A 21191-nucleotide genomic window follows, 5' to 3' on the forward strand; every position below is an offset into this window, starting at 1 on the left:
ATCAGAATAATATTCTGATGTAACTTTACAGATATTTCCACTTTACTTTACAGATATTATCAACAAGTACCTGTTTTTGTAATGAGAGGTGACAGCAGGGCTACTGCTTTTGCATCACAAGCGGTCAGTGATGTGGGGTAGGAATACTTGCTCCTGAAAGCCTTGTTGTGTAGCCCCGCAGCTGAGATGGTGATGTGAAATGACCAAGTGCTGGACTCTGATCCCTGCTGCAGGATATAGATATACTCCTCGTGGAAAAACAGCAGAACAGGCTGAGCTGCAGGCAAATAAAACCTCATTAGATAAAGTAAGGAGATAAATACAATTTACTGTTGCTTCCACATCTCAGAGTCTCACTGCTCTTAATCCCAGTGATTCTGACTGCATTTTATTATTACCTTGAGTTCACCAGCAACAGTTTTGACCTGCCTGACCTGCACAGTCACCCAAACAGCCTGGAACCACAGACAGCTGGCCGGTAGCCAGAGTCCTGCCCAAAGTGAGGTGAAGGTGCACACAGGCAGTGAGAAAGCACCTGCCTGCACTTGGCAAAAACAAGGTTACGTAAATCTGCAGGATCACATTCCCCCCGGGACAGGGCATGCTCAGTGCAGCTCTATTGAACAAGGAAATGAAAAGATATCCTACTTTTCTTACTGGATTTGCTTAAGGAAGAAACAAGTCTTGTGACTTGGTATACATGATACAGGCTGTGCATGAGGGCGTGTGTATCCATAATACACATCCTGTAGTGAGCCTGTGGCACAGCAATAGCTGAGAGAAGGGTGGCTGTGGGAGTTTTTGTAGTAATCAATATCCCCGTGAGAGCTGTGAGCAGTCTAGTCCCTGCTTTTTATAATGCAGGGGTGAGATCTCCACCACAGACATCCTTTCTCCAAGCTACAATATTAGCAGAAATATCTACAATCATAGAGACGCGTAGCAGGAACCCAGTTAAGGCAGCTGGTTTTTGACACTGTTGCTCATTTAGGCAGGTCTGCTTAGTGACATGCTGTGAACATGTGGGAGCACATGGTGGGGTGGACAGGGGAAGATCAGCCTGTGTCTTCTATTCAGATAGCCTGGGGATCGTGCTGGAACGGCAGCGTATGGTTACAGCATGCATCTCATCTCTTTATACCGTCAGTGTGTGACCACGGTACCACAGCTCTTTGACAGAGATCTGCCTCATGATAACTGATTACGTGGAGAAAGGACTGCTGGGCTAGCTACTCTATAGCACACATCAGTCCAGCAACACAAGACGAGCAGCGAACAATTTCTTCAGTGTGACACTAACGTTCATTCTCCACTTAAGGAGCTCCACGAATTGGACGCTTTCTTGACCAGCAAGTTCCATCCAAAAGCGAACGCGTCCACCGACACCACGCACCATTGCAGCAGCCCACAGCCGCGCCTCTCAGCGCGGTGAGGCCCCGCCCGCCACGCGCGCGCAGTTCCCGCTCCGTCTCCCTCCCCGGTCAGGCCCCACCCGGCATGCTCCGCTTCGCGGCGGGGCGGGCAGGGGTACGGCAGCAGTTTGCGCCAGGCTCGGCCATGTCGGGGGACGGCGATGAAGAGCTGGCGGGTTTCGTGGCCTTGCACGGGGCTGCTCTCCGCGCTTCCTGCGTCCCGGCGCGCTACTGGGAGAGCCTGTGCCGTAAGCTGCGCGGAGAGGTGAGTGCGGGACGGGGCTGGGGAGAGCGCTGTGGCCGGGGTTAAGCAGCGGCGGAGCGAGGAATCCCCTTTGCCTCGTGTTTTCAGCGGCTGACCGCCGTTCGATAAGAAAAGAAAGAGGAAATGGGTCGTGAGCGGGACCGCTTTTGTCGGTAGGCACGGTTCAGAATTGTTTAGGATGTGGTGCCTGTGCCGCCAGCCTCAGCGGTGAGGAAAGGTAGCGTGGATTTGCTGGAGCAGAGGAACCGGGAGCTGAGGCGGGAAAGGCAGGACCCGAAACCAGCTGTGTGGAAAAGTGAGAGCGCTCCGGGGAGTCTGGAGGAGTCAGCCTACGGGAGGAAATAAGGGCGAGGTGAGCTCGCTGTCCTGGGGCGGAGTGAGCTCAATGAAGCCTGAGGGTGTGGGGAGAGGGAGGGAGCGAGCAGGGGTTGTGGGTTAGGAGGTAGGGTGAGAAGCTGCAGGGTGGTGGGTGAGGAAGAAGGGCTGTGGTTAAACAGTTGTACAAATAAACTCAGCTCTGATTGTTTGAGTGCCTTCTTTTTTTTTTTTTTTCCTCATCCCAACTTCACAGTTGGATGGAAGTTTAAGAAGATGTGATACCATCAGAGTGCTTGCAGCACACTCAGGAGGGTTTAAATGCATTTCTGGTTGTTTCCAACAGCTGCATGTCTGGTACTGCAAGTGAGAGGAATAGCTGTGTGTTGCAGAGAGAATACGTCTACGTTAACTCAAGCAAATGCTCTCTCATAGAATCGTAGGGGTTGGAAGGGACCTTTGGAGTGCATCTAGTCCGACCCCTGCTAACAGAGGTTTCCTACAGCAGGTTACACAGGAAAGTGTCCGTGTGGGTTCTGAGTATCTCCAAAGAAGGAGATACCTCTCTGGTCAGCCTGTGCCAGTGCTCCATCACCCTCACTGTAAAGAAGTTTTTCCTCGTGTTCAGATGGAACTACTTAGATCTCAGTTTCTGCCCATTGCCCCTTGTCCTATTGACTGGGCACCTTTGAAATGAGCCTAGCCCCATCCAGTTGTCTCCTGCCATTTGACATTTATGAGTATTGATTAGCCGCAAATTTCTTCGTTGAAGTTGAGAGGGAAGAGAATTGAATGAGGAAAACCATAGCCATGATACTTCCACAGGGGCTGGCATGGAGAAGGCACATATCCTAGTGTGGCACAGTGCACGCTGTTTCAATATGCTTGCTACAGTGGCTGAGTGTACTTGTTTGTCCAGGGTGCGTGGAGAGAGGAATGTAATGATTTCAGTGTGCTTAAGATAAACCAGGCTGCTAATGGTGCGTGTCTCTGCCATTGCAGCTTCTAGATTTTATCCAGAAGGACAAAAGGATATGGAGAAGACTGTGTAGGAAAAATTACAATGAGGAGTGCGGTGGCCTGGGATGAACTCTTGAAGCAAGCTGGCCCACAGTATCTTGCTCAAAGCTTCAGCATGAAGGCAGCAGAGGAGGTGAAGGAAAAGGATGAAAATGCTCAGGGACTTTTAAGCAAAGAGTAATTGGGGAAAATAAATCTGTGAAACGCGGAATACAGCATGAGTTCTCTTGTTTCCTGTGTGAAGGTGGAAGGAATTTTTCATCTGTCTTAACCTGTTACAGAGATTAAAATTTTCTAGCGTAGAACTTGGAAAACTTGTATGCATTACGTAGATAAAATCTCCTCTTACATCAGTACGTCCAGAACCCAGCCCAGGCAGCTGTTTTCCAGCATGAATTTGCTTCAACATACAGCACCTTACCTGCTGTATGCTAGAGCCTGCAAGAGAAGTGGAGGGGTTTCACTTACCTTGAGAGCTGCTAGAGCCATTTTGCTCCTGAGAGCCTTGTATAACCACAAATTACACTGAGTTGCTCATCCCAAATGTGATGTATCTGCTAGGGCAAGAAACCCGCATTTACTTACTTCCTTATTTTGCATTTAGCAAAACTGGCAGGTCCCTATGTATTGCAGTGAGTATTTTTGTGGCCCTGAGAAACCATTGTTCAAACTTGGACAAAAGCAGACCCTTAAGTGGTGTCTTCTACTTAACTATCAGTAGGTGTGCAGCATGATTAGTGTTACCAGACTTTATTTTGCAGAGCAGGGGAGGGCATGCTGCTGCTCACAGGCTGCCTGTGGCTTTCACAACAGTTTGCAGCATGCCTGCAAGGAATTTGCTGAAGGTGCCTGTGCATGGCAGTCCTTGTTTCGCACTGTCTAGTTTACTGGGTTTGTAAGGTTGGAGTTGTACCTGAATGTGAAGGGACAGAGGGCTTGCCCAAACCTGGCTTGCTTACAGCTGCTTCTCTGCAGCTGGCCATCCTCGCACTGCCAGGCCCTCACCATATGTTAGGCACAGGCAGCATGTGTCAGGTGGGCTGTGGTACATCACGCTTGCAGTTTTAACTTCCTAATGGCTTCTGGTCATTTCACTGCTGCCTTTAATGATGATGTTGGGGAAAGCTCACGCTTCTTGCTGCCTTTCAGGACTGGGCTTAGTGCTTGTGCGGCAGCCAGCTCAGGATGCTGCTCCAGCTGGGAGCCACCTGACAGAAATGAGCAGAGTGCTGCTGGCAGCCACCCAAGAAAGGGCTTTTGCTGTGGCTGGAACTTGCCTCAGTGAAATCGGCTTATAATGGCTGTGAACTGTACAGGCAGGCAAGCAGGATCTTAAAGGAAATGTTGGTGGCCCCAACAGCAAGAGATGGCAATACTGCTTGCTGTTGAGTAATATTATCCTCTTCCAGCAAAACTGGAAAACTAGAGATAAATTGGAATCGCTAGCTATTCAGATGCCTACTGAACTACGGGTGATGGTAAATCAGTTACTTATTTCTGTATTTTTAATCTCCAGTGAGGTTGTTTGCAAAGTGATTTTGTTTACCCTGAGAAAAACGCATATGTGAAGTTAGCCTGTGCATTCTCAGCATCGCTCTGCACCCCCTAGCCCAAAACAAAACACCATCATCAATCCTCAGGAGGCACTTGCAGGTATTGTCTGCTCTGCTCTATGATGCAGTGCTCTAGGTTAAAATCTGCAGCAGGTGCTCTTTCCCTGCTGCCCTCCCTTCTTGCTGCTAGCTCCGTGGGCAACTCTGCTTTGTCTAGGTGGCCTTGTTTTGCGAATGTGAAGTTGATTTTCTTGCCCTCCAGCTGGGGCTTAGTGGAGATTATTGTCCTGAAGGAACAAATAAAAGCTTGTCTCTGCCTCTGGGATTTTCCAGCCAATAAGTTGTCAGTGTCTAGAGGTAATGACTTGTGATAGTGATGCAATGGGCTAGGTGCTTGACATGTTGAAGGAGTGGAGTGTCTCTGGAGGTTACGCTTCCAGATGTTACCCTCCCTGCTGCTTACTAACAAGGTTAGATGGAAAAGTGTATTGTTAGGATAGCTTACTCCTCTTTAAAAATGATGTGTGAGAGGACTAATCATTTGTCAGCTCCTGTCTGGTTGACTACATAGCATGACTGACTTAGCAGAACAACTCCCTGCAAAAGGGTTTGAAATGTCTTCTGAGACTCTATACTTTTTCCTTCTTGAAATTACATGTTTAATTTGAAATCAGAGAAGTAGCATTGGTTTTCTGCAGCAGGCGTACAAGCCACCATTAGGCAAGATTTGTGGCAGAAGGGAAACATGTGGTGGCCTTCTTCATGCGTTTAGATCAAACTGTTGCATCTAGAGCGACAAAGAATGCAAGTAAACCCTTTTCAGTGGACCAGTTGAGCTAAGTATAGACTTCAGCTTGCAGCAGTGTGAAAAGACTCCAGTCTCATCTGCAGGTGAGCAAACTGTTCCTTGTGTAAGGAAGGAGGAGGAAAATACTCTTGCATCTCTTAACTGACTCAGAACTTGACTGGGGGTCTTAATGTACTTCATCGTGGTTCTGGAACCTGGGTAACACCTGGGTTTGTTGAGCACTGCATGCCAGAATATCAGATTGTATTTTGCAGTGATTCACTTGATTGTTGATTTTGGAATTGAACAAAAATAATTGTGATTAGTGGAATTAATGGATGATCATCAACAGATCTGTTGATGCTAAAGAAACCAACACAGCTTCCTGCTGATGTTAAGCAGAGAAACTTCCCAGACAGCTCTATTAAAAGGTGAAAGAATGAATGCTAGACACCACTGTTGTCAGAATGCAAGCCAAAACTGTCTGTGCCTTGTCAGTGTTGCATTGTGCATACATGAGTACTGCCTCAACTAACTGCTTGTATTCTTACTTTCAACTTCAGGTGTTTGATGCTGGTGACTACTTTGGGATAATGCAAGTAGAAGAGGTAGATGAGGAAGAGGAAGGTGATGAAGCAATGGAAGATGAATTCAAAAAGAAGCCAAATCCTGGAAATGAACCTTGTTTCAAAGTTATAGTAACAAATGAGAATGGGATTCAAGCCTCCAATCCTGATAGGTGAGTAGTGATTTGCAAACTGGTCCTGTGTCCGAGTGGTCTTAAACCCTACAGTGATGAGGGCAGTTTGTAATAAAACTTGCTTGGTCTTATTCAAAAATGCTCCTTTGTTTTGTTTTATATGTTGTTGTTTTTTGTCTGTTCTTACCGTAAGACACAGCTGCTTGTTTCAGAAAAGATAAATTATCTCCTGCTATGAAGCATAACTTGTAAAGAGCCCTAGGAGTGCAGGCATTTTATGTTGCTTCTCCTTAAATCATGGAGGAAGATTCTTATTAATCAGTTTTATGAAACTGAGAGAATAGAGAAGAGGTAACTTTGAGATGTCTGTAGAAATAAAATACACAGATTTGCAGATTCAATGTGTTTGCTGTTGAACCTCAGGCTCAGGGGATACTGAGCTGCTGTAAGAGATGATACACAGACTGCTGAATTTCCTTTTGGTTGGCTATGATGTAATTCAAGAGTGTTGCCATACAATTGCCTGCTAGGCACATGTTGTATAGATCTTATTTTGCCAGACCTTTCATGGCTTTTTCTTTGGATCTTAGACTTTGTCTATTTACATAAACTTTGTCTTGATGAGTAAAAGCAACATAAAGTGTGGGTATCTACCTTTATGTGCTTGCTTTAACCTAAGTCATTGCCTTTCTGAATCTGAGAACACAAATTGTAAAATTCAAAGCAACTCTTAGAAAGTCTTGGGGTTAATTGCAGCATTCAGATGTGTGGTTGTAGAAGCAGAACACCAACATGCTTGTTTGCTAACTGTGTTTTGAAATAGATTTCCACCTTAGCATTCTCTAGAATCTCTAGGTTTAAAATTAAAGTAAGCTTATGCTGTGTGTAGAATATGATACACAATAATTGTTCAGGGATACTTGGCATACATGACAGCTGAAATGTTTTTAACTTACTGAAAACTGAGAAGGGGAAATTAATAAGTAGAATTTACAGTTCTTTGATGTGATTCAGTGAAAGGATATGGCCAAAGTGTGAAGAATCCTTCTGTTTAAGTAAGTTGGCTTTTGCTGTGAAAATCATGCAGCCAGCACAAGGGTTAAACTTCTCAAGGAGAGGTATGCCAGTTGGCTGTGATTTTGTTTCAGATCGGTACTTCTTTTAAACAGTGCATTCTATTTCTGGGGAAGAAAAGAAAAATGGAGCCAAATAAAGAAAAAACAGTCAAAAAACTTTAAAGTTTTTGAACTTGCAGCCTGTATAAGACTTCTGGTGATCATGCCTTTCCAACTAGTTCTGCAGATGATTGTAGATATTGCAAGATCTCCTGGCTAGAAGGATCTGGGAATGCTTTTCCAAAACAGTACATAGTTTTTCTTCTTCAAGGCCGGGTTGGATGGGGCCCAGGCAGCCTTATCTGGTGTGTGGTAGTCCTGCCCACGGTTGGGGGCTGGAACTGGGCAGGCTTGAAGGTCTCTTCCAACTCTAGCTGTTCTGAGAATATCAGGTTGATGTTGTGGAAGAAGGAAGAAAGTCCTGTGTTCCAGGATCGTAAGGAGAGCTGGGCTGGCAAACTGAGTGCGCTGTTCTGTTTGTGCCTCAGTATTGTAGAATGTCTGACTATTACACAATAAGCTTTCTAGAACAAAAAGAGTGCTGTCTTACTGCTGGGAAGTTGTTCCTAACCTGTAATGGTTCATGTGTGCTCAGGAGTTACTTTGCCATTAAGAGAGTATTTAGTTACTGAACTTTCTGCAAGAACATGTCGCTCTTACTGAGAGAGGTATTTGGCCCTTGCATGGAAATATCTCTATACATTCCGTTGTAATGCTATCAAAATTCTCTTGAAGCATTTTCCTCATCGACCATGCCTGGACATACCGCACTGAACACGCCCGCCAGCAGCTGCTTCACGTGCCTGGCTTACTTCACAGAATGGCAAATCTCATGGGCATCGATTTTCACGGAGAAATCCCAGATGAGGGCAGTGTTGAGCAAGTGTTGCAGGAAATGTGGAAGTACAATCAGACCTACCAGCTTTCTCAAGGGGTGAGTCTCTGAAGCTTGACTGGGCTGCTAAAAACTTCTGGGCAGCCCTGAGTGAAGCATTCCAGTATATGGTAGAACAAATATACTTTTTTGACACAAAAATGTTCTTTTATGGGCATTGAACAATAAACTTCTATCTGGAAGGAGAGCAGATGCCATCTAAAGTTAGAATGCGTGGTGGCTTGCTCCCTCATTTCAGATAAGAATTTTGAGGGTTGTTTTTTTTTTTCTTGTTTTTCCACGCAGAGGAGAAGAGCCTTCTGCAAAGGGAGGACAGTAGAAAGGGGGGATCTGCTTGTGTGTCAAATTTGGTTTTTTTTCTATTCATATTTACTTACAGTGAAGGAAAGACTCCTTCGTGAATCAAGTGCCTCACAAACAGGTCTCTCAGCAGCTATGCTCACAGCTTTCCTCATCTGTAGGGGTGTTTCACCTGCTGAGGATATACTTATGCTGTCAGATAAGTTAGCTTCCTGGTTTCAGTTTGACATTTGATTGCCAATACAGTATAAATGTTAGCTCAACCTCAAGTGAGAACCAGCTAGTTTCAAGATGGTGTGCTTCCAAATGTAGCTTATTCCAGATCCTAGTTTTAGGTAATATAGATAAGACTACACCAACTTTGATCATTCAGATGCAGTACATCTCCATCTTTCTATGTTGTGTTTTGGTTTCCTTTCTTTTTCTCATGAGTGACTCATGAATCGTGAAATTATATGCTCCCACTTGAAAAATGCTTTCCTGGAAGACAATTAATTCAACCTATAGTTGAACTTGGCTTCAGTTTCCCTTTCTGACACTGAACTGCTTTGAATAAGTCCAACTTGTGTGTCTCCCCTGCATCTATAGAAGTGTGAGGAAACAGCCTTCTGTTGTGTTTATTCCCTGAGCTGGCTTCAGGGGAAGTGGATTTGGTAAGCAATAGCTTTGTAATAAGACGAAGGATGGGACTCTGTAGTTACAAGAACAGGCTTGCCAGTTTTCACAGTGTCTTGGATGCATGGACAGCATTGTAGCGGGTACTGCCAGAACCTTCTGTCTTGTAGTTCTTTCCTAGAAAGTGATAGGTGCAGTATTTCTCACTCTCTAATTGTGCAGACTGCGGAAGAGAAAGTTCCTGTCTGGTATATTATGGATGAGTTTGGATCACGCATTCAGCATTCAGATCAGCCTAGCTTTGCAACAGCACCCCTGTTTTACATGCCTCAACAAATTGCTTACACTGTTCTCTGGCCCCTGAGAGACCTGGAAACTGGTGGTAAGTTGAGTCTGTGTTTGTTTGTTATTGACTTTGCACCTGTACCCGTGGTTGGATGCCTCATTCTGCTCCCACCACGTAGAGGGGTAATAGTGTTCAGCTGCACGATTAAACTGTCGTAACTCAGCTGGTTTTTACCTAATTTTTGCATTGCAAGTAATACCCTTCTTCATGTAGTTCTTTAATTATATCTAATTTTGCATTTTGATCCTGACAGTTGTAGCATTACTAACTGTCCAACCTTCATTTGTATGATGAGGCATGAGGGGGATTTCCGAGCGTAGAATTAAAGACTTCCTGAAAGGCTCTCCTTGTTTTACTGCAGATGAAGTGACCCGGGATTATGCTTACGGGGAAACTGATCGCTTGATCAGGAAGTGTGTTTTGCTACCATGGCTGCCCAGTGAGGTATTGGATGTCAACTGCTTTACCCCAGAGCCATCAGATGAGCATTACCAGGTAGGGTGTAACAGATGTCATATTTTATCCTTTCAGAGATGGCGTCTAAAGAGCTAATCAAAGAGTTCTGGTTCTGCTTTTTGTCAGGCTTAAAGATTGACTCAGAGCGTAGGTACTAACTAAAAAAAAGCACAATGAAATGAGAAATATCTGGCATGTGGTATAACTTACAGAACTGAGGCAACAGAAATTGTCTATACTATGTTATTCTTATTGTTATCTTCATGTAAATACAGTGCAAGGTCTTTCATATAAGGTACCTATCTTCCAGTTCAGTGTTTGAGACATTGTCTAACATGCTTACCCACTAGATCTATTACTGTAGTACTTCTGGTCTGTCTTGAATTACAGAAGGATTCATCTTAGTACACTGGGATAATTATACTTTTCAGTCTGATTACTCATTTATCATGTGGTTTAGAATTGCTAAATATTGTAGTGGAGACAATGTCCTTAATTTGATACCACTGTTATAAATCCTAGAGTCACAGAATGGTTTTTGGGTTGGAAGAGACCTTAAAGCCCATTTAGTTCCAACCCCCTGCCTTGGGCAGTGTTACCACCCACCAGATGCAGGGCCCCATCCAAACTGCCCTGTGCCAGTGCCTCACTGTCCCTTCCTCCTAACATCCAAGCTAAATCTTCCCTCTTTCAGTTTAAAACTGTTCCCCTTTATTCTATCAATATCAGACCATGTAAAAAGTCAGTCTATTTCCTGTTTATAAACTCTCTTCAAGTACTGGAAGGCTGCAGTGATGTCTCCCCAGAGCCTTCTCAGGTTTTCTTTGTAGGAGAGGTGCTCCAGTCCTCTGAGCATCACCAAGGACACACGTTTTACCTGCGTTTATTCACTTTTCTCACATTTTTGCTTTAATAAAAATTATGAGAAATTTTGTTACTTCTATACATTAGCTCTAGTATTTATCTTTTGTGTGGCCCAGAACAATTTCTATTCATTCAGTGTGGCCCAGGCAAGCTAAAAAGTTGGATCCCCATGTTCTGTACCAGCAATCTGCTGCTTTTGATGGAAGATGGTCAGAAAACTCCAAATTCAGCTCATTATTAACTAGGCAAAAATTAAGCTGATTTTGTTGAATAAATGCATATGACCAAAATAGGCTGTTCTGGAACCACTGTCATACTGGTTGGGATTTTGCATTTTTGAAGAGGGGTGGGCATACTTCCTATTTACAGATGAGAAACGATGCTCATAGAGTTCTGATCTTACAGTTCTCTTGGCAAATGTGCCTGGATCTCAGATAAGGCAATCTGTTGCTTAGTTCAAGTGTGTGGCAAACAGGCAAATATTATACTCCTTTCCTACCTTGTCTTGAAAACGTTTTTTTTTCCCTCTGGAATATTTAGCTGTAGGTAATTGAAGATTTAGACTGGTGACAGATCAAAGAAAAAACTTTGTATGTAGTATAACTCAAGAAGGGAAATACCTATGAAGAGATGCATGTTGCTGAAGCTTCTGGTTGCCATAGCTTAGCATATACAGAGCTGTGTGCACAAAAAAATCTGACTGTGTCAGATTTGTTCAGTCTTTGAGCCAGCAGTTTTGCAAGGTAGTGTAAATGCTTGCTATCTCTACAGCTTTTGCAGCAGGGAATGCTTTACTACTACACACAAATAATTTGTTGTTTGCTTGGCTGAGTTGTTGGTTTTGCTGTAGCTAAGGCTGTTACTTTTGAGGCTCTAATTTTCCTTTAAATAGAAGCAAAGACTCGTGGAATATTTTGGGTTGGAAGGGCCCTTCTGAAGATCATCTAGTTCCCATAGATCTTACAAGATTTCAGCCCTGCTTAGAAAAGCAGAGTTAATACAGTAGTGCTGCAGATGAAATCTCACCTGGTTTTTGTTCTGCTACCTCACTGTATTCTTCAGCACAGACCACAAAGTCTGTGACTTGAATGGTCCTGCGGGTAGTGATTTGGGCACTGATTGCAGAAAGCAGACTCAGAGGAGACAGTTCCTAATAAAGGCACTTCTAATGAAATGTCTGACTTTAAAGAAGCGATCTCTTGGGAGACTCAAGTAGTTGCAGTTCTGCAGCAGGTCCCTGAATTTGAGCTATTTGAGAATAGATGCACACAAATCTTCTGGCACCATTCTGAGAATTGTAGTCATCTAATTTGTATTTGTATTGTCCAGCTTGCTTTAGAAGGCAGTGTCTCTGGTTTGGTCTTGCTTACACTTTCCAGTTAGAGGTGATTGTACTTCCTGTAACACCCTTGAAGATGAAGGGCATGTCTGACTGGGCAGATGTTCTGCCCTTTGTTCCTTCTTTATCAGTGGCCTCTTAATTCTGACCCCCTTCTGCCTCTGCTCTTGTACTGATTTATTTTTTTTTAATTATTTTACTTCTATTTCTTGCTGGGCAGCGTATGACACAACATAAGTTTCTCAGAACGTGACTCTGCAGTTCACTTGAGCCAGGCAGTGCAGTGGTCAGACACTGACTGTCATTTTTGCTGTGGCTACAAACACACCTGTACACCTGTATTTAAAGACTTATGTGAAGAAAAAGAATTGCATTAAACTGTCTGTAAGGTTTGGTAACTTGATAAAACCTCAATAGACATTGATAACGATAATAAAAAACTTGGATGAACATGTAATCATTGAGTATTTTAGTTATCATTTTTTCTTTTAAAAGTGTTTTCCAGTCACTTATCTTATAAATATGACTGTGTGCACATTAAAAGGCAGTTTGGTCTGTGCTGCTGTTCTTATTTGCTGATCACTGTGAAGTCTGACTCAAGGCTGCCTGTTTACTGTGACTATTATTAATTTCTTTATTTTTGTTTGGTTTTTAGGCTATTTTAGCAGAAAACAAGGAGAAACTCCCCATAGCAATCAACCCATCAGTTTATGATAAAGACAAAGTTTTCAAGTATGTATCTACAAACAAAATGCTTTCTTACCAAGATTAAGTATGATGCTTGCAGTGTGCTGGAGTTACGTGAGAATATCAAGTGCTTCAAGACTTTGTTACAGCATTGTAAGGCTGTTTTACCTCCAGGTCACCACTTTGAATCCTCTTTCCCTCAGCAAGGACTAAAAGTTGCTCCAAAACAGTGGATATTTGTCCTGTCCTTGAGATGAATTTAGTGCAGCTTGTTCTGGGCCTTTTGTCAGATTTGGTGCCATACTTCCTTCAGCTGTACAGGTGTTCAAGAAGCCACATTTTGCAGAAGGAAATACTGGAAGGGTTGTATAAGGATATTAACTTCACTAAGTTTTAGTAGTGGGGAAAGAATTAGGACTTCTTTTGATAAATGCCAGTGCTGTGAATTAGTTTCTTCTAGTCTTACTCTCCAGGGTAAATAGTACAGTGAAGGTAATATGTCACATACAGAGCTATGCAGGATGTTTGTAGCAATAAGCAAAGCATAACAGACATGCTTCAGGTGTTGGGGGTTTTTGAAAAGAGTGTTTCTCCCTGTGAACGGGCTGTTCCAAAAGTTGATCCTCTCCTGGGATTGTATCTTCTGATTGGTTGGTTGCAGAAGAGGAAAGAAGAGTTAATTGATGAGAGCAGGTCTGGAGAGCAGGAAGAGTATTGTGACACATTAAGAAAAAAGAAAAAATAACAGTTGTTTAATCTGTTGAAATGCTCTTTTACTGTTCTAACTGCTTTTCTACGTCAGTCTGACTTTGAGTCTTCATGCTGAAGCTCTGAAACTGTGCAGGTTTCGTATGGATTTGCTCCTTGTTGCTGACAGGTTGATGGTTAGGGCTCTTCCACCAAAGAAGGTACTTAGAAGGTATTTCTCCCTCAAGGGCTCTTTTGTGTATAATAGTGAATTCATGTTAGTGCTCTCCCGTCAGGGACTGTCACTGTTGTCAATTGCAAGTTTTGTTAAAGTTGCTGGAGCAAAACTGTCTTTGAGATGTTTTGTTTCAAAACTCTTGATTTTTAATCTGTTCCACAATATTTCTTTTTTTTCTGTAGGTTAAAAGTGTAACACTTGTCGGGAGCCAACATCTAAAAAAACAAAACGCTATTTTCTATTCGAGCAGCAGCTGATCATTTTCAGAAATCAAACTGTCATTTTTCTTCATATCTCTTTTTCTTCTAGGGTGTTCACAGACGTCCAGCAAGTCCTCAACAGCCTGACACATCCCCGTTTCGTATTCACAGACAACGAGGCAGAAGCAGACATCCTCTACAACTTCTCACACTTCAAAGATTATAGGTTGTAAATCTTTTCCTGATAAGGGAAATTCTTTTTTTTTTTTCTTTCTTCCTCTATAAGCGATCCAAAAGGCCTTTCCCCTCCTCAGCTTAACAGTTCCCTTGTTTTGCAGGAAGCTGAGTGAGGAAAGACCTGAAGTAATGCTGAATCAGTTCCCGTGTGAGAACCTCCTGACTGTCAAAGACTGCCTGGCATCCATATCTAGACGAGCTGGAGGGCCGGATGGGCCAAGATGGTTGCCGCGTACTTTTAACCTGCAAACAGAGCTGCCCCAGTTCATCTGTTACTTTCAGCAGCGTGAGAGAAGGTGGTTGTTATTTCTCCTACCTTACATCTTGTGCTTTTGATCCCAATTTATTCAAAGATGAGCGTCTTGCATTTGGAGATTTGCAACTGGTTTGTCTGATGTTTAAATTCCTCTTAATTATCCTCTTAATTATCAAGGATTGAGCACAAATGCAATGTGCATATAAGGCAAAGGGAAGAAGGCAGTAAGTTTCACAGAAATAAAACCATCTTAAGTTAACACTGCTAACTTCAGCTCAGTTTGAGCTGTTTATCATGAAGCCCGAGCAGTTTCTCAGATTGCTTTATTAACTGAGGAAAGAAGGACATAGTGTCACCCTGTCCTTGCTCAAAAAAATGTACTGAATGAAGACCAGGATGTTACTTGTTTTCCTTGAGGATGTTTCAAGGAATATTGCCCTCTTTAGGTGACTGAGCACTGGGAAGTGAGATGAGAATGGTATACTCTTCTTTTCTTGCAGTGTGAATTGCTGAGATACGGTCTGATTTCTTCCCCAGGGAGGCAGTCATGGTGTAATGTATTATGAATTATTTGCAGGTGTTAAGAGAATCACCTTAGAAACTGAGGTGATTACCTGCCAGCACAGCCTCAGACTCTTGACAGAATGATGTCTGTACCGTGGCCTCTGTGTGTTTGTGGTGTTAATGTTCATGTGTTGTTCTTCTCTTTTAAAGTAGTAAGATACACAGAAGGAAATCAGCAGTGAGAATATGCTAATCCCTAACGGAAAAAAGTGAAAGCTACCATTGCCTTTTCTGCCTTTTACAACATTGCTTGAAGCTATCAGTCAGAAGTCCTTAATTCTTGCACTGTAGTGCCCAGCTTTATAAAGTGATTAAGACATAGGAGTATGTAGATCAGTTCAAGTGAATGTTCAGACAGATGAATGAAGCTTATAGGCTTTGGCTTTCTATCTCTCACAGAGGAGAAGACAATCACTGGATATGCAAACCGTGGAACCTGGCCAGAAGCCTGGACACACACATCACCAAGAGCCTTAACAATATCATCAGGCATAGGGAAAGCAGCCCAAAGGTTAGAGACCGTGGCTTTGAGTGAGATTTTAAATGGATTTCTGAAAAAACTGTTACAGGAAGTGGTCTCAGACTAGAAGGAAGGAAACTTATTTTCTTCAGAATTTGTACATTGACCCATCAGCAGTCAGCGTCAGTGAATTCTGAGTTAATTATTCAAATCAGCACCATTTGTTGCAGTAATGGAAGACCCAGAGTGGCTGATGTTTTCTTATTTAAATAAGAAGTTTTGCCCTGACAGTAATTAATGGTTCAGTGCCTTTCTGCTTCAAGGCTAATTCTCAGATAAGATGATCACACCTTAGGTGTAGTTAGCATTGGTCATGAATTTTTGTACACTGTTGCTTCTGTCCCCTGTTGATCGTTATTGTTGATCCATAGCTCAGCAGCACAAAACACTGCCAACAACAGAGAAATGATGGAGCTCTTTATTTTTTTTTTCCTGTAGTATGCAGTCGTAATGTCAGACTGTCACCTGAACTGTTTCTGCTGATGTGTGCACTGCATGTATTTTTCTGGAATACAGGAGTGCCCAAATTGCTTCAGACTTAGATTTCAAGAGGTTAATGCCACTAAAATTGTAAATAAAAAGGCTTTCATACATTCTGGCTGCCCAGCTTTCCCAGGCAGGCTCCAAGGACTTTTATAAAACACCCACTGGCACATATCAGTTATTTATGCATGTTTCTTAAGTAAAACCAAAACATATACAAGGATGTCTTAAATCCTCAATATCTACTGCCACTTTCCATTTCACTCAAATAATATTTTCCGTGGGGTTTTTTTTGTTTGTTTCTATTAGGTAGTGTGCAAATACATTGAGAATCCAGTCTTATTTCACCGAGAAGACGTGGGGATGGTTAAATTTGACATCCGTTACGCTGTGTTGCTGCGCTCCGTTAAACCACTCAAGCTGTTTGTCTATGATGTCTTCTGGCTACGCTTTTCAAATCGGTAATTGCCTTCGTTTTCCTTGTTTGGCTGATGGGACTTAGCTTCCAAAGGATCACGTTTGGTTCTAAGGAACTGTTTTATTCCTTAGGGCATTTTCCCTTGATGACTTGGATGACTACGAGAAGCATTTCACTGTCATGAATTATGCTCCTGGTGTAACGTTAAAGCAGGTAAGCAAACAGTCCAAAATATTCCCTTATCTTTGTGTTAAAGAATCTTCCAGTGCCTTCTTTGGTGACTATTCCCCAGCACCCTGTGTTGTACCTAGCAGGCAGTCTCTGTTGGAAATATCCCAACAAGTTTTTTTCCTAGACATTTTGCTGTCTGGACCCCTAATAATTTGTGATAGGTAATACAAACCTACATCCTGAATAAGATCCACGTTAATTGAAATCAATAAGAATTACTAAAATGGCAGCTAATCATTTTTAAAGACTGCAGTATAATCCTTTGTATATAAACGCTAAAACAAGGAAGGGATTCAGGAAGTGTCCAACTCCCTACTTCTCTACCTGCATTTCTATGGATAACAAAAAAAAAAGTTTGGTATTCCAATGTCATCTGATTGCTCAGTCATTCCCAAAGCAATATATCTTGCTTCTAAACTGTTCTAGGTACACTGTGAAGAATTTGTTCCTCAATTTGAAAAACAATATCCTGAACATCTGTGGACAACAGTACAGGTAAGTCAACAATTTGTCTTTAATTTCATGAGCATCTGTGAATCCAACTCAATAAACTGCCTTTAAGAAAGGTTACTTTTTTCCTCAGAAAACATACTTCGTGTTCATCAGCTTCATAAAGGACAGCAAATGTTAACCTTTACATTATAATAATTTATTTACTTGGACTAATTCAACCTCAAACACCGAGAATTTTATTTCATGGCTACATTGAGAATTCCCTGCACTGGACTTGGTAATAAAGCCAGTCTTAAATAATGTCAGGCTCTTGGGAGCAGGATCAGTTTTCCTGAGAGTTCTACCTGAGAAAGGATGTCATTTATAAAAGTCCGTGGTTATGAACATTCAGTATTCCATGCAGAACAGCAAGGAAGTCCACAGTATCAAGTGTTAATCATAACAGGTGCTGCTGTTACGACTCTGAAAAAGGTGTTTTCAAAGCTTTCAGTGCTATGCTGTTTCAATGGGGTATTAACACTGAATCGGGGGAGTTGAACCACTGAAATATTCAGGCTCTTGCTTCCTTTGTTCTGAAGGACTTCACAACACAAGAGGCTGCCAAAACAAGTAGAAAACTAATCTTCCCAAATCAGGTTTTGATCTACCTATATTAAGCAGAGCTGTAGGTCTAAAGATCTCCCTGTAAGCTTTCATGTTAGCTCACTTTGCAGGACACTGGAGCTCATTTGCAAGATGAGGATGTGCCCAGCTGTGCCAAAGTGACTGACGGAAATAAGCCTTGCCTCAAGGGTGCTGTGCTCAAGGGGCTGCATTACCAGGCTGGGTAGTGCAGAGGCTGTATTTACATACTGTGGCAAATTTTTAAAAAGTTAAGCTGATCTCTTCTCTTAGAAATACTGAGTTGGTGGAGGAGGGATTTTTAAGTGAGCACGTTACCCCATTTGTTGAATTACATTTTGACTTGGGTGCTGTGATGTAGGATTTTCAGCTGCAGCTCTAGCTTCCCTGCATTAGCGAGCTGATCTTAGCCCTGTGGCTACCTTTGCACAAGAAAACTGATGATTCCCTAACACTAAGGCATACTTAGGCATATTTTATATGCAAATAAAAGGCTTCCAGTAGTGTATTTCTGAAAAATATGCAAGAAGGCAGATGAGGACATTGTCATTCTTATTCATAAGTAGTGCTTGAAAGAAAAAGCTGAATGTGAAAAGATGATTCAGAAGTACACACGGAACTGAATTGTTGCATTCTTCCACATTTATAACTAGTCAAAAGATGCAGAAGAAATGGTGACTGAGCACTGATTAATGTGTATTCTTTCAAAAGTGAATAAATTACCCAGCTGTGGGTTGATTTGCATAAACTAATTCATATCCATTTTAACTAGAACCTCACATTCAAGGAAAGACATTCAGAGCATGACAGGTTTGCAGCATTAGGATTGAAATAGTCTGAAAGAGACTGCAGAGACTGAGAAACAGATCAGAAGAAACCATGCACAGGCAACTCAAAGTAGTGACATGTGCCACGTGCAGAGTATTACTCTCATGCGTTTGCAGATACTGCAGATTTACTGCAGTATAGTTTCCATGCTAAGAATTACACCTGTATGTCCTATTGGCTAATTGCTTATGGAAGCACCAGTGTGGTAGACACAAACATACATAAACTTCCAGCACCGTTTATAGATGTCAGTGTAAGCAGGTAGAAAACTTTTCTTGGCAGAACAAAGCTAAGTTAGGTTTGACAGCAGGGAAGGAAAAAACTTCACCTTTGCACTGCTGGCGTGTACAGAGCTTCCCTGGGTTTTTTTCCTTGTCCTCCTTTGTGTAGAAGTGTAGTATTACACCTGATGCTTGAGAGGAAAGTTGACTCTAATAAATGTGTGCCATCATTAGGATTTTTCTTGTACTTATTTGCTCCCAGAAGTCCACAGATACCTGCTAAGCACTTGGCCCTTTGACTGTGTTGGTCTTTGTCTCAATGTATATTTTGAAGTCAATGCTGTGCAGATTTTTCTTTTGGCTAGTGTAATTTCTATAAACTCTTCAAAATGTGAATGCATTAAGTGATTAAAAGGTGGGTTTTTTAGCTTGCTTCTGTAGTAGGAACTTTGCTTCTTGGTCTGAGACCTTTTTCTTCTATTACTAGGCAAACATTTTTAAGGCATTTGCTGAATTGTTCCAAGTTGCTTCAGCTAAACCTGCACCTCTTGGCATCTGTGATTATCCATCATCAAGAGCACTATATGCCATTGACTTGATGCTAAAATGGGACACCAGCAGAGATGGTGAGAGAAGTTCGTTTCTTTGCATGTTGAATTCTTCTTTGTGAACATTTTCAGGAATTTATTTCCTTTGCTCAGATTCTTATGGATTTTCAAGCAGCGTAAACTCTGCACTCTGCACCTCCCACTGATATCAAAGGGCATCTGAAGTTGCAGGTCTGTGGAGCTAGATGCTGCTGTGCTGGTGAACTGTGATGGCAGAGGGAGCTGCTAACTGTGCTTGGCTGAGTCCATGCCTCCCTTGGACTCCTGCTATGGCTTTGTTTTAGTTTGCTGAAGCGCAGCTGTACAGGGGCAAGTTTTCTTTCCAGTTTGCAGTGGGAGAATCCTTGCCTGTGCACTAAAGCCTTAAAGAGACATCATCCTGTGGCTTGGCCCAGTGTCTTCAGGTTGCAGTGTTATTTAGTTAAGCAGACAAGGGACCATGTTTACTATTTCAGTGCTGTTGATGTCCTTGGGACTGTCACTCAGTTGTCCCTGTGAGAATGTGTATATGGAGATGCTTCATGTTAATGTCACAGTATGGCTGACAACCACTTGGAGCCTTTCTTCCAGCTATTTGTGGATGACTGGTAGGAAAAAAAAAATGCCGAATAAGGCAAATTTCTTCTTAGCAGAAAGCTCAGATATGTCTGCAAGTGTGCCCTGTGCACACCTACCTCTTACAGGGGTAGAAAAGAATTCTCAGTTCCCAAGACACAAGCAAAATTCCATGCTTGTGCCTGGCTTTGCTGAAGGAGTGATTAGGAGTGAAACAAAAAAAACCCTGCCAGGTTGGGTCATAAAATATGACTTCTAGCCATTTTCAGTGACTTCTAGCTTAATGACAGGCAATGGTTCAGGGTCTCTGTATAGCTTGCATTATAAGGCAGTGTTTGTGTTCTCTTGGACAGGAAAAAGAATCATGCAGCCTCAGATTCTGGAGGTGAACTTCAATCCTGACTGTGACAGAGCCTGCAAATACCACCCTACCTTTTTTAATGATGTCTTCAGCACCTTATTTCTGGATGAGGCGGACAACTGCCACGTGACGTGCATCGTCTAGCCACAGGAGGCTTGATTCTTTCCTTCACAATCTGCTTCATAGCAATATTTACATTTCAGTTCTATGAGCTGCTGATGCAATTATTTTCCTGTATTAGTAACCCAGGAAAAAAAATCAGAATGCACATATACCTTATACTGTCCTGATAATTGTTTTGTCTGCATTTTCCTTGTGTTGCTTCGTGCTGTAAATCACCAATTTGTATTGACCAAATGTCTTGTTTATTGAATATGGGAAACCTCAAAATAGGACAGAACTGGAACACCTGAGTTGTTTCTCAGGTTGACTAAGCTCTTGCTTTCTTGCTAGGAAACGTGGCGTAGTTCCCTGTGTGAACATTAAAATTACAGTTTACTGAATCATCTTGGAGTTTGTATATCATTTTGTTAGCCACTCTTCTGTTGTACAAAGTTCTAAAATTTTTATGTCATTAGGCAGAGTTAAAACAGGTTATTAAAGTTGCATTTGACAAGTTTATTGAAAATGAAGTATATGAAGCTTGAATGAGGAAGGTGGGGGGAAAGATCAGTAAAAGCTCCTGGTAGTTTTCCAAAAGCTGTTCAGCGTCTGCTGAAATCTGTGCATGAAGTTATTGGTCTGTGTTAATTTTGAGTTCTTGGTGCATACAAATGCTATAAAGTGGGAGAAAAAGAAATTTGAACTGTTAGCATCTCATTTCTGACCCACTGAAGAAAGATGAAGTATTCTATTTCGGGGTGCTCTTCTTCAGAAGCCTGCTTTGTTTAGTCAGCTAAAACACTGAATAGAAGAGTAAACTGTCTCTGAAAGTTTGAGTGGCATTGAATGTTGCAACAGGTGCTTGAGACTGGCTCTGAGAGGATGCTCAGCAGATGCCCTGTGACTTGTAGGAAAGCAAAAGGCACTTTCTGCTTTGGA

General features: G+C 42.3%; 1 protein-coding gene across 1 annotated transcript; it reads left to right on the forward strand.

Annotated features, from left to right (window-relative positions):
- The first annotated feature begins 1467 nt into the window (after positions 1 to 1467).
- Positions 1468 to 20653, forward strand: TTLL12 (tubulin tyrosine ligase like 12). The gene is made up of 14 exons (XM_052690641.1): positions 1468 to 1677; positions 5916 to 6091; positions 7903 to 8101; positions 9200 to 9359; positions 9685 to 9818; positions 12638 to 12714; positions 13904 to 14020; positions 14133 to 14327; positions 15251 to 15362; positions 16164 to 16315; positions 16404 to 16485; positions 16930 to 16998; positions 19114 to 19252; positions 20143 to 20653. The coding sequence occupies exons 1-14, from the start codon at positions 1498 to 1500 to the stop codon at positions 20292 to 20294; spliced, it is 1944 nt and encodes a 647-aa protein (XP_052546601.1). The 5' UTR covers positions 1468 to 1497; the 3' UTR covers positions 20295 to 20653.
- The last annotated feature ends 538 nt before the right edge of the window (positions 20654 to 21191 follow it).

Source organism: Tympanuchus pallidicinctus, unplaced genomic scaffold (genome assembly GCF_026119805.1).
Source record: "Tympanuchus pallidicinctus isolate F22 unplaced genomic scaffold, pur_lepc_1.0 scaffold27, whole genome shotgun sequence".
NCBI lineage: Eukaryota > Metazoa > Chordata > Aves > Galliformes > Phasianidae > Tympanuchus > Tympanuchus pallidicinctus.

Bases quoted from the DNA above. Each gene is read 5' to 3' on its own strand.
- TTLL12 (XM_052690641.1), top strand. From the start codon at position 1,498: ATGCTCCGCTTCGCGGCGGGGCGGGCAGGGGTACGGCAGCAGTTTGCG. The intron at 9,819-12,637 runs GTAGGGTGTAAC...TTTGGTTTTTAG, and splicing joins CATCAGATGAGCATTACCAG to GCTATTTTAGCAGAAAACAA. The intron at 16,486-16,929 runs GTAAGCAAACAG...AAACTGTTCTAG, and splicing joins CTGGTGTAACGTTAAAGCAG to GTACACTGTGAAGAATTTGT.